General features: G+C 46.5%; 2 protein-coding genes across 2 annotated transcripts; one reads left to right on the top strand and one right to left on the bottom strand.

Annotated features, from left to right (window-relative positions):
- The first annotated feature begins 2,604 nt into the window (after positions 1–2,604).
- Positions 2,605–3,949, top strand: LOC139759920 (anti-lipopolysaccharide factor-like). Its single transcript, XM_071682540.1, has 3 exons — positions 2,605–2,771; positions 3,265–3,398; positions 3,554–3,949. Exons 1-3 carry the CDS (start codon positions 2,647–2,649, stop codon positions 3,670–3,672), a joined length of 378 nt encoding a protein of 125 aa, XP_071538641.1. The 5' UTR covers positions 2,605–2,646; the 3' UTR covers positions 3,673–3,949.
- A 1,733-nt stretch (positions 3,950–5,682) lies between these two features.
- Positions 5,683–8,967, bottom strand: LOC139759919 (uncharacterized). Its single transcript, XM_071682539.1, has 3 exons — positions 8,828–8,967; positions 8,564–8,709; positions 5,683–7,976 (listed from the first exon to the last, which is right to left on the bottom strand). Exon 3 carries the CDS (start codon positions 7,838–7,840, stop codon positions 6,206–6,208), a length of 1,635 nt encoding a protein of 544 aa, XP_071538640.1. The 5' UTR covers positions 7,841–7,976; positions 8,564–8,709; positions 8,828–8,967; the 3' UTR covers positions 5,683–6,205.
- Positions 8,968–12,371: the final 3,404 nt, after the last annotated feature.

Below are 12,371 nucleotides of genomic sequence, written 5' to 3'. Positions count from 1 at the left end.
AAAAATACAACACCTTTAAAAAAAGGAGACATTTTTAATGATATATATATATATATATATATATATATATATATATATATATATATATATATATATATATATATATATATATATATATATATGAAAGGGTATCGAGCGGGTGTTCTCCCGGTGTCATACGTGCCAGGGCAATGCACGCACCTCTCTCTCTCTCTCTCTCTCTCTCTCTCTCTCTCTCTCTCTCTCTCTCTCTCTCTCTCTCTTCTCACAGATTCCACCATGTCATCCAGGTCATTCGCCCCCTTCAAGAATCAAAGTGAAAGCCCAACGAGATATTGTCCCAGTGAATATTATCATGTCTTGTGACTAACAGTTAGAACAATATCTTAATGAAAGAAGAAGGATAGGGTGATGTTAGGTGAAGGAGGAGCCTTCTGCTTTAGTATCTTGTCTCCATCTATAGTGGTGAGTGGGGAGGAGCCTTCTACTTTACTATCCTGTCTCCATCTATAGTGGTGGGTGGGGAGGACCCTTCTAGTTTACTATCCCGTCTCCATCTTGTGGTGGGTGGGGAGGAGCGGTGAGTGGGGGAGGAGCTGTATTTTATAGATGGTCGCGACCTTGTCTTAGTCTGGGAAAGCCGCATTACCATAGGTGGAATGACACGCCTGGGGATTAGAGTGATAGATAAAAGGAAGAATAGGGATAGATAATACAGATGAAAAATCAAGTGGAAACAGACAAACAGAACAGCTAAAGTGAATAGATACACAGATGCTCACTCACAAGTAGATAGATAGATAGATAGATAGATAGATAGATAGATGGATGGATAGAGGGAGTGGCTGTGCATCTGGTTCCGGGAATAATGCTTGACGTCTGATACGTCACGGCCAGACAGACAGACAGACAGCCACATCAGTAGAGCTGGAGGTTGAACCCCCCGGCCAATACGGCGCACACGAACGAAGTAGGAAAACCAATCTTCACAGAAGCGGACGGTGAAGCCTTGAAGTGGATGTTCGGAGAGAGAGAGAGAGAGAGAGAGAGAGAGAGAGAGAGAGTTCTCATTCGACTTGCCGGGCTCGTACAGCTGTTCCCAGCTGCACCAGGGAGGAGGTGGTGGTGGTGAAGGGGTTAGGGGTTGGGGTGGGTGTGCTGTGCAGGCCACTGGACGCTGCACGTCCTCCAGCGCGCGGGTCACACCGCCTAACGGTGGGGGGGAGGGGGGAGTGTTACAGGCATTAGTAACGGTACGGGCCCTTGTGTGACAGTTGGCATGCATCCTCCCCCACCACCACTAACTTCTTCCCCCCTCCTTCCTCAAGCGCCAACTTCCTCCCCCTCCTCCTCCTCCTCCTCCTCCAAGCCGCAGCCTCCTCTTCCTCACTCCTCCTCAAGCACCAGCTTCCTCCTCAAACGAGAACTTTCTCCGCAAGCACTGGGGAAATGGCATTAAGACGTGGGCTAAATGATGGAAATATGGAAATGAAAAGATATAAACCTGTTGTATTTATGTCTTGACCTCCAACCCAAGGTCGTATGATCTTGTCTCAGTATCTGCCATATATACCATTCTACATAAACTCTAGAATTAAACTTCCTACATGAAATGCTGTAGATACAATGTACCACAGATCAAGGAGGCATGTGTGGTGTGTGTGTGTGTGTGTGTGTGTGTGTGTGTGTTCAAGACTTGCTCCCTTAACTGGTGCTTCTCAACACCAGTCCCATTACAGCTCAACTCCACAAGATGTTCCCCATTATCATTCGCGCTGGGTAACTCATACCACTCACTTATAACCTCAACTGCCACCTCACTCAGCTCCATCCAAAACACCCAACTCTTCACCTCACTCCTATCGTCTACAGGTTCAAATCTAACAGCAATCCCCCACCTTTCGTATTTGCTACTTCCATTTTCACCCACATCATTCTGGGATTCATTTTTGTAGTACATGTTGAAGATATTCTTTGGCTCATTATATTTGTTCCTATATAGTGATCTTGGACCAAAAAAAGGAAAAGTGAAGCTACTTCACCAGCCATCATATCAAAGGCTATGCCCCATGCAAGGGAATGCGTAGGTCACACTATAGAAAGGTCGAATGGGGAAAAAGAGGGAAGGAATGGCTTGTGTCTGAACCAGCAACTGGAATGGTTACACGAAAGACACAAAGGTAAGAATTCGTGGATTTTGACGTCACAAAACAGGTTTGGGGAAAATCCGTCATGGCGCCTTACTTGGACGACACTTTCGGTTCTCAATAAGTAAATCGATTCCTACGCCGTACTTTCTGGGTGTTTGTGTATGCTGAGAGACAAGGCAGCCATAGAGAGAAGCAGTTGACAGAGTTCAGTCACCAGGGAGAGAGAACATCCAAGGCTGATCTAATGTTTATGATTTGCCTGAGTACATATCTGGCACTTCTTGCTGACGTCACGAGAGTGGGGTTTAAATGGGAGGCGAGGCTGCGTCGAGTCAAACACAGGCGCTACAGAACACCAGGTGAGAGGATTGTTTGCTCCTAGTCTACAGAGAAAGGTGTTGATATACATTGTTTGCTCGAGTGTGCACACAAGATTTGTCTTCCCAGGGAAACCATTCGCCGTTTTCTTATGTTGCTGTTCTTCTTGTCGTTTCTTCCACCACAGAAAGCCGCCAGGATGCGCACCGGAATGTTGCTTAGTGCGTCGCTCGTGGCAACCTTGTTGGTCCTGTCGGCACCACAGTGCGAGGCACAGTACTGGGAGAAGCTTCTTCCGGGCCTTGTGGAGAAGCTTGGAAACATGTCAGTATACCATTGATTTCTAAGAACAGTGTACTTATCTATTTGTACCGGGGAGGGAGTGAGGGAGTTTTACCCAGGTGAGGTCCTCATCTCTTGAACACTCTCTGCTATCATACAACCTGTTCAGTTTATGTATGGTGTCTGCATTAACTGTTTCCTCAGTCGATGTGTTCCATTTATCCACCAGTCTTATACTATAAATGTATTCCTTTATGGTCTTATTTCAAAGTTCCTTAATTAATTCCACGTATCGCCCATTCGTTCATTCCTCCGTCCCTACATCTCTCAAAGTACTTTCCACTGTCCAGTTCTTCGATCTCTCTCAAGAACTTAAAGATTGTGTGATCAGGTCACCCGTCACTCTTCTCTCTTTTCCAAAGTGGGAGAATCTAAAGCCTCTATCTTTACCTTTGTCATATCACCGTAGATTTTCATTTGTTTCCCTAACCTGGTAGTAACGATAGTTCTCTCTCTGTCTCACACACATACACAGATTGTTTGAAAATACAGAATTTGAGCTTCTGGGTCACTACTGCACGTTTGTGATGCACCCCTTCTTCAAGAAGCTCGAACTAAGGTATAAGGGTGAGGTCTGGTGCACCGGGTGGACTGACATCAGAGGCACAGGTAAGATACGCAGGTTAGACGAAATAAATATAACAGTGAGAAATGAAGGTTGTGTGTATGTGTGTCATTAAGTGAGAGAGAGGCAAAAGCGAGTACCACCACCCATCCGTGACAACTCATCCACCTCCTCGCTTTTTTTTTTTTTCCCCCCTAAGCTGACTCGAGCAGTCGATCTGGAATCGCCAACAAAACCATTCGTGACTTCCTCAGTAAGGCTGCCGCCAGGGGTGTGGTGACGGAGGCGGAAGTGAATGAATACCTGGGCAACCAGTAGCGCCGCTCCGCCCTCCCTCCTCACATCTCGTCCGGCCGATCCAGCTACTTCAAGCAACCAGGAGCGAAGATTCTGTTGTTGCTCCTCCCTCCCACAACCCCACTAAGATGCCATTCTGTGTCCCTTCATCCCATGACGCAACGTACCTGTCACTATTTCCCCTTTCTTGTCCTATTGTTATACTTATACAGTTGATATTCCATAACCATTGTGACTATAGGGCCGTAGATCAATGAGAACTATCCTTGTCTTATGGAATAAATGATAATGAAAACAACTGACTTTCTATACTTTCCATTTCCCTCGTCCTCCCGGTGATGTGCATCACGCTTGTTTAAAATCAGACAGAAAAATGCTTCCAAACTGATGCGTTGATCTAATAAGATTCAATTTAAAACCAATTGATGTATCTGTTTCGTGATGATGGATGAAAACGAAGAGATCAACACCATTTATGTGACACACATGTGGTCATTTTCTGAGCTTAGAAGTCTACAGTACATGTAGCGCAAACTCCGTCACCTGTGGCCAAAAATGAGCACATCAAACAAGCAACATTTCAGAACGACCACTCGCCCTTTCCACAAACAGACCCTCTTTAAGCCACAGGCCCCAAGTGACAAACCAGACATCTTACAACTCACACCAACGCCAATGGCATGAGAAATAAACACACAGCTCACAGACAATGACAACACAAAGTACATATCCTAAAACAAGACTTGACAGCCCAAAATCACGACCTGATCAACACACACACATACCTGCCGTCTCACGTACCTCCCCGACCCCTCACGTCTGACCAGCATACCCAACGCCTCTCTATAGAGATGTCAAACCCTCCCACTCACTCTACTTGGCTCAACACTTGTACCCTTGATCCCCCAGAGTTGAGCTACCAATGATATAAACCACTTATAAACCAACTGCAAGCCTCTTACGTATCCTCATTCCAGCCAATCAGGCAACCAGACCCACGATCCTCCGCCACACCCGCAAACCAGCCAGCCAACCAGCAGCCGACCCCTCGCCTGTCGTCACGTTCTCCTCACCAGCACAACACACAGGGACCCACCACGACCTGTCGTCTGTCTCCACGTTCTCCATCCCAGCACGACACACAGGGACCCAAGACGACCTGTCGTCTGTCTCCACGTTCTCCATCCCAGCACGACACACAGGGACCCAAGACGACCTGTCGTCTGTCTCCACGTTCTCCATCCCAGCACGACACACAGGGACCCACCACGACCTGTCGTCTCATCACCTGCCATTCTGTTGACGCTCCAATCTGGCCTGCCAGAAGACTAGTCTGTCCTCCCTCAGTACTTGGAAGCTTCAGCGTGAGGGATTTCCCCCTCACACTGTCTCCTCACAGACTCGTCAAAAACCGTCTACAACCACACTAGGCAAAAGGCATGTTATACCGTAAGAGCGTTGTGTGTGTGTGTGTGTGTGTGTGTGTGTGTGTGTGTGTGTGTCTGTGTGACACGCTGCTAATGTGTTCTGAGACATTACTTAACCATTCTATATTACATGAGCTTACGTTTTACAGCCATTCACTTAAAAGATAAGTAGACTAGAATGGCTCAAAAAGTAGGATCCCCCTTATTCCTACTTTACAGAAATTACCATTTGCTAAAACACTTTCGAACAAACACGAACTTTCGCTTTTTTTCATTATTCTTTTATTGTTGAAATCTTAATGTATGCATTCAGCTATGGCTGCTGGTACATACAGCACTGAGGTGAAGTGGAATACCGGGGTTCGAGCCCACATTGTTCATAAAAGCATCTGGAAATGGTCAGATTTGAAGTACTCACTTAAATCATAAGTAAGCGTCTGGAAGTAGCGAAAGATAAGGAGCTCACTTAGAATATAAGTAAGCATCAGCACTGGTCTAACTTGAGGAGCTTACTTATACGTAAGTATCAGGATTGGTTCACTTAGACTATAAGTAAACATCAGGGTTATCTTGTGTGAAATCAACTGATAATAAAACCCGGTTCTGATATTACATATGATACATATATATATATATATACATATTCTCCATTTGTCATATTCTACAATAGAGAGACAGTGCTAACCCTTCTGTACTCTCATCTTGGCTACAAAATACAAAATCTACAGTGCATTAGTGTAGGATAGGACAGAACACGTAACCATCATCAAAGTGGCCTACGGTTCTAAATACAATTGGACTATTTGCTCAAGACTCTACAGAGGTTGATGCCTCTGTAGATGGTGATTCTGCTATTGGTGCCCCTGTAGATGGTGATTACGTAGACGTTGTCTCTGTAGTTGGTAATTCTGTAGTTAGCGTCTCTGTAGTTGGCGATTCTGTAGTTAGTGTCGCTGTAGTTGGCGATTCTGTTATCAGTGTCGCTGTAGTTGGTGGTTCTGTAGTTAGAATGTCTGTACTTGCTGTCTCTGTAGCATCTAAGTCTTCTGTAGAGGGCGATGTCTCTGTAGCATTTAATTCTTCTGTAGAGGGCGATGTCTCTGTAGCATTTCCTTCGTCTGTAGAGGCTAATGTCTCTGTAGCATCTGGTTCTTCTGTAGAGGTTGATGTCTCCGTAGCATCCGGTTCTTCTGTAGAAGTTGGTTTACCTGTTGAAGTTGGTTTTTCTGTAGACGTTGGTCCCTCTGTAGCAGGTGTTTTTTCTGTAGAAGTTGGTTCTTCTGTAGAAGCTGGTTTACCTGTTGAAATTGGTTTATCTGTAGAATTTTGTCCCTCTGTAGAAGTTGGTTTGTCTGTAGACGTTGGTTCCTCTGTAGAATTTGCTCCCTCTGTAGAAGCTTGTCTCTCTGTAATAGTTGGTTTCTCTGTAGAAGTTGGTTCATCTGTAGAAGTTGGTTTATCTGTAGATGTTGGTTTATCTGTAGATGTTGGTTTATCTGTAGAATTTGGTCCCTCTGTAGAAGTTGGTTTATCTGTAGAATTTGGTCCTCTGTAGAAGTTGGTTTATCTGTAGAATTTGGTCCCTCTGTAGAAATTGGTTTATCTGTAGGAGTTGGTTCCTCTGTAGAGGTTGGTCCCTCTGTAGAAGTTGGTTTACCTGTAGAAGCTGGTGTACCTGTAGAAGATGGTTTCTCTGTAGAAGCAGGTTCAACTGTAGAAGCTTGTCCCTCTGTAGTAGTTGGTTTCTCTGTAGAAGTTGGTTCATCTGTAGAAGCTGGTTTACCTGTAGAATTTGCTCCCTCTGTAGAAGCTGGTTCAACTGTAGAAGCTGGTCCCTCTGTAATAGTTGGTTTCTCTGTAGAAGTTGGTTCATCTGTAGAAGTTGGTTTCTCTGTAGTTGATTCATCTACAGAAACTCTTCCCTCTGCAGAAGCTGATTCATCTGTAGAAGCTGGTTCTTCTTCTATAGAAGTTGGTTCAGCAGTAGTAGATGGTTTATCTGTAGTAGCTGGTTCATCTGTTGAAACTGGTTCGGCTGTAGATCGTGCTCTTGTGGAAACTGGTTCTTCTGCAGCGGTCAGCACCTCTGTAGTTGGTGCCTCTGTAGCTTTAGGTGCCTCTGTAGAAACTGGTTTCCAAACTGGTTCCTTCGTCGTGTTACTGTCTGGTTTATAGGTTTCCGTTGAAATTAGGTAATCAGTCGTATCATTTAAGAGACTTTGAGTTTCTGTTGAATGTGCAGAATGATTGGATGGTGTGTGTTTCTGTGATGAACGTTCAAGTGAATGAGTAGCTTGGTGGACTGGCTTGATTTCATGTGATGAATGTGTAACACTACTGGATAACGTGTATGTATGCGATGAATGTGTAACATTACCGGATAGCTTGTGTTGACGCGATGAATGTGTAGCACCGCTGGATGACCAGCGTTTCTCATGTAGTGAAAGTGTCACATTACCGGGTAGCGAGTGGATGTGGTGTGTGGATGATGCAACACTAGATGGCGTGTGGGTGGGTAAAGAGGGGGATGGATCCCCACCGTCGGTGGATGACGCCTGGGAAGGTGAGGCTCCTCCTCCTCCTTCTCCTCCTCCATCGCTGCTGGATGGCGAGTGGCTGCGTAGGGAAGGTGATGCCTCACCATCCTCACTGGATGAGGAATGGATGTGCAGCGAAGGTTTCGCATCCTTGTCGTCACTGGGCGGCGAATGGATGTGCAAGGTCTCCTGAGCCTTTTGTCTGTTCCTGGCCCGGGACTTCATGAACGACTGGAGGTCCCGCTCTTCGTCTTTATCCAGCGTTTAGCCTCCCTGGTCACGTCGATGCCTTCTTCCTCCGCCTTCCTGACGAAGTCCTTGACGGTTTGGTGGAAGACGACGCGGAGGTTGCGGCCAGTGGCTACGGGAAGAGTTCAACAAGAGTTTGTAACATCAGCGCTTACGTGGAATCTGGTATTGTTCGATAAATCTTTCGGGTCTTTGCCTTCTTCTGTCAATCAACGCACACACACACACACACACACACACACACACACACACACACACACACACACACACACACACACACACATATACACTAACTCAGGAGAGTTAAAGTGGTACTCGAACCATCTCATGACCTGTTGGTCAGCATTTAGGACAAGAAATGCAATATGATGGCAAGAATCATGGACATGTAGCGAAAATGGAGAGGAGAACATCTCAACAAACAATTGGAGATTCTTGGTTGTTCATCGTTCAGAGGGCGAGGTTGCAAGGTGCAAACCAAATGTTTGGAGCAGAAACAAAAGCGGTGGGCATCGGAGCGGGAGGGATCAAACCACAAAGGAGGAGGAAATGATCTAGTAGATGATGGGATGTAGGACTCCATCACGGCCAAGATGATAGCATCTGCTATGCAGTCAGTACTGCTGAATGTACATATTTCTCCGTTTTATCTTGTTTGTGTGTGTGTGTGTGTGTGTGTGGCCAGAGGCCGCGTCTCACCTTGGCCCGTAGCAGAAGTCCACCAGGGACACAGGATCGTTCCCGTGGTGAAGAACTCGCCCAGCATCCTAAAGGGCATCAGTCTGAAGAAGCAAGGATGACCCAGGAACTCGACGGGCGTCTCCCACTGCCCCTCCTTCAGGGAACTGGAAAGTTTGTCGAGAACAAAGAGAGTAGGTCCTTAGACAAGCTACAAGGAGAAACGATTTGATTTAGAAGACATAACTTGGTAGATATATGACTTAGAAGTTTTAGGATACGAACCTAATGATTGTCTGCGTCAGGGTCGATAGAATGAACTCCCAACCGATGGCCTCTCCCGTGGCTGGGGAGGTCATCAACCACATCATCACTACCGCCAGGGGCACCAACGCTGGGGGCCTCATCCTTCACCTGCTAACGTTATGTCTTGATCGAGAGGTCGTGGGTGTGATGAAGACACACAGCTCGCCTTAAGCATCACCCTAGGTCACCTCTCGTGTCTCTGACACCATAGAGCCCCTTGCGTCTCCTTTATATAGTGGCCAGACGTCTGGGCCACAGGTGCCAAAACGTTCTTTCAGACTGCGAGTTTTGATTGTTTATCGTTTTCGAGAAGAGGTATTGAACCCTGAGGTATACATCCTGCGTGCACACACACACACACACACACACACACACACACACTGTTCAAGACATGGGGCCCCCGCGAGTGTACAACTCCCTCTCCGTACAGTACAATTAGGTAATTACAAATACGTAATCACACGCACTCCCTCCCCGTACAGTACAAATAGGTGACTACACATATTCTTGGGTCTCTGCAAGCCTTTCTTATGTATATAAGTAACGAACAAAAGCTATAATGACATTTACTAGTGGTTGAAAATACACATAGGAAAGACTGTAATTCTGATGGCATTAAATCAATGATATTCGAAAACGTAAGAAAAAATGTATAAAATTTGTTTTAACAACATCACAGATACTCCATTCCTCTGGCAAAATTATATGATAAATAATGACTAAATTCGTATTTGATAGGATGATCATATTCGCTCATTATGTTTGTATAATGAACCTCTTATAGCACTTATAATCTTTATACCCTATTGATGACCTATTACTCACTTTAACTGCCTATATGATTACCTCGATTCCAAGTAGTTATGCTTATTGATTGTTTATGACGTGTGAGCTGATTCAAATATTCGAATACAAGCGCCGGTAAGCCACAGTCACATTCGAATATTCGAATACAAGCGCCGGTAAGCCACAGTCACATTCGAATATTCGAATACAAGCGCCGGTAAGCCACAGTCACATTCGAATATTCGAATACAAGCGCCGGTAAGCCACAGTCACATTCGAATATTCGAATACAAGCGCCGGTAAGCCACAGTCACATTCGAATATTCGAATACAAGCGCCGGTAAGCCACAGTCACATTCGAATATTCGAATACAAGCGCCGGTAAGCCACAGTCACAGTCGCGTGTCTCAGAATATTTGGTCGACGTCCTTTCCGTCCAGTGTTGCTGTCAGAGGCGGCGGGAAGTGTTGCCAGGAACCAGACGCAACACTCCCTCTCTCATTCTCTCCAAGCCCCCTTGGGAGAGGAGCCTCTCTCTCTCTCTCTCTCTCTCTCTCTCTCTCTCTCTCTCTCTCTCTCTCTCTCTCTCTCTCTCTCTCTCTCTCTCTATTCATCTATCTATCTATCTCTCTATTTACTCCACATCTACTCGGGTTGAGCCTCATCAACCATGAACATCAGCTTGGGGACCTGAGCTCACACATCCAAGCCTGAGTAGCCCAGGTCCCCAGACTGAACATCCCAGCTTGACCAGCTCAGCATGAGTCCTCCAGCTTGACCAGCTCAGCCTGGGTCCTCAGCTTGAACAACTCAGCCTGGGTCCTCAGCTTGAACAACTCAGCCTGGGTCCTCAGCTTGAACAACTCAGCCTGGGTCCTCAGCTTGAACAACTCAGCCTGGGTCCTCAGCTTGAACAACTCAGCCTGGGTCCTCAGCTTGAACAACTCAGCCTGGGTCCTCAGCTTGAACAACTCAGCCTGGGTATATCAAGTCATCAGGTTGGAGACCCCAGCTTGACCAGCTCAGCATGAGTAACTCAAGCTTGAACAACGCAGATTAAGCAACCCAGGTCCTCAGGTGGAGCACCCCAGCTTGAGCAAACCTACCCTGAGTACTCAAGCTTCAGCACTCCATGGAAGACCCCAGCTTGAGCATTCTAGGTTCCCTAGGTTGATTCAGCAGATGTATAATGCCATTAAAGACATGCAAGACGCGGGTGAGGACAGTTTCCTTGACAACAGACATCCGTATGAATCCTTAGACATGAAGTTCAAATATCTTTCTCATCCAAGGGTTATGGAGAGGAAGGAGAGAACGAACGGCAAGCGATGTACCAAGGAAAGAAGGAAGGAAGGAAGGAAGGAAGGAAGGATGGATGGCTATGGAGCACCTCCGAGGGGTGCGGGGCACAGTCAAAGAGAGAGAGAGAGAGAGAGAGAGAGAGAGAGAGAGAGAGAGAGAGAGAGAGAGAGAGAGAGAGGTGAGGTGGGGTGGGGGGAAGGTGTTGAGTGTGGTTCGTAGTGGTGGTGTTTTTAACGTGTTGCTCTCGTGGGCACTGTACGTGGTGAGGATGTAGGGCCGTGTTTAACCTTTAAAATCCTCAGGAAGTGAGCTTTGAGACGTCGCATTCTCTCTCTCTCTCTCTCTCTCTCTCTCTCTCTCTCTCTCTCTCTCTCTCTCTCTCTCTCTCTCTCTCTCTCTCTCTCTCTAGCAAACTGCTACATCCCAGTGAGACACAGAGAGACACAGTTCTCTTCCACTCATCCTCATCAGCGCCTCGATCGAGGCTGACCTGGCACCTCGGTCGGGGCTGACCTTGCAGTATGCAAGTCGACCCAGCGTGACCCCCAACTGCCAGAGCCCACAAAGACGCACGCCCAGGAGGTCAACAGTTCGACCCAGCTCTCAGAGCCTCGCATGATATAGACAGACACGCACACCTACACACAACGCACACCTATATGTCAGTAGAAGCATCTCAGTCCCTAGTTCAGGATGGGTCAAGGTGAGGTCAGGACTCTCCTCCTGCTGCTGCAGGGTAATAGCATCGATGTCCCTGGTCATACTCAGGGCTCCAGCAGCGTGTGTCGCAGGCGCACTGAACGACATCAATAAAGAGGTCACGAACACACTGAAGGAGTGAGTGTTGTATATATACACACCAGGATACTCAGTCACACACACACACACACACACACATATATATATATATATATATATATATATATATATATATATATATATATATATATATATATATATATATATATATATATATCTTTTCTTTCAAACTATTCGCCATTTCCCGCATTAGTGAGGTAGCGTTAAGAACAGAGGACTTGGCCTTTGAGGGAATATCCTCACCTGGCCCAATTCTCTGTTCCTTCTTTTGGAAAATTAAAAAAAAAAAAAACGAGAGGGGAGGATTTCCAGCCCCCCGCTCCCTCCCCTTTTAGTCGCCTTCTACGACACGCAGGGAATACGTGGGAAGTATTCTTTCTCCCCTATCCCCAGAGAGAGAGAGAGAGAGAGAGAGAGAGAGAGAGAGAGAGAGAGAGAGAGAGAGAGAGAGAGAGAGAGCGTGTAGGGGAGAGGCCCAAGTTCGCCCAAGCGTCCGTCAGATCTACGCTACGCACGGGGTAATTTCCCTCCGCACAGGATACGCAATCCTTTGGGGGGGGGGGGGGGGGAGTTTCGCCCGCCACCCCCCTCTCTCTCTCTCTCTAACCTTGCCTTA

Source organism: Panulirus ornatus, chromosome 34 (assembly GCF_036320965.1).
Source record: "Panulirus ornatus isolate Po-2019 chromosome 34, ASM3632096v1, whole genome shotgun sequence".
NCBI lineage: Eukaryota > Metazoa > Arthropoda > Malacostraca > Decapoda > Palinuridae > Panulirus > Panulirus ornatus.
The sequence above is the reverse complement of the archived record's forward strand: the minus strand, read 5'-3'. Positions and strand labels throughout refer to the sequence as shown.

Coding starts and splice junctions, on each gene's coding strand:
- LOC139759920 (XM_071682540.1), top strand. CDS start 2,647: ATGCGCACCGGAATGTTGCTTAGTGCGTCGCTCGTGGCAACCTTGTTG. Junction 2,772..3,264: donor GTGGAGAAGCTTGGAAACAT/GTCAGTATACCA, acceptor ACACATACACAG/ATTGTTTGAAAATACAGAAT. Junction 3,399..3,553: donor GACTGACATCAGAGGCACAG/GTAAGATACGCA, acceptor TTCCCCCCTAAG/CTGACTCGAGCAGTCGATCT.
- LOC139759919 (XM_071682539.1), bottom strand. CDS start 7,840: ATGAAGTCCCGGGCCAGGAACAGACAAAAGGCTCAGGAGACCTTGCAC.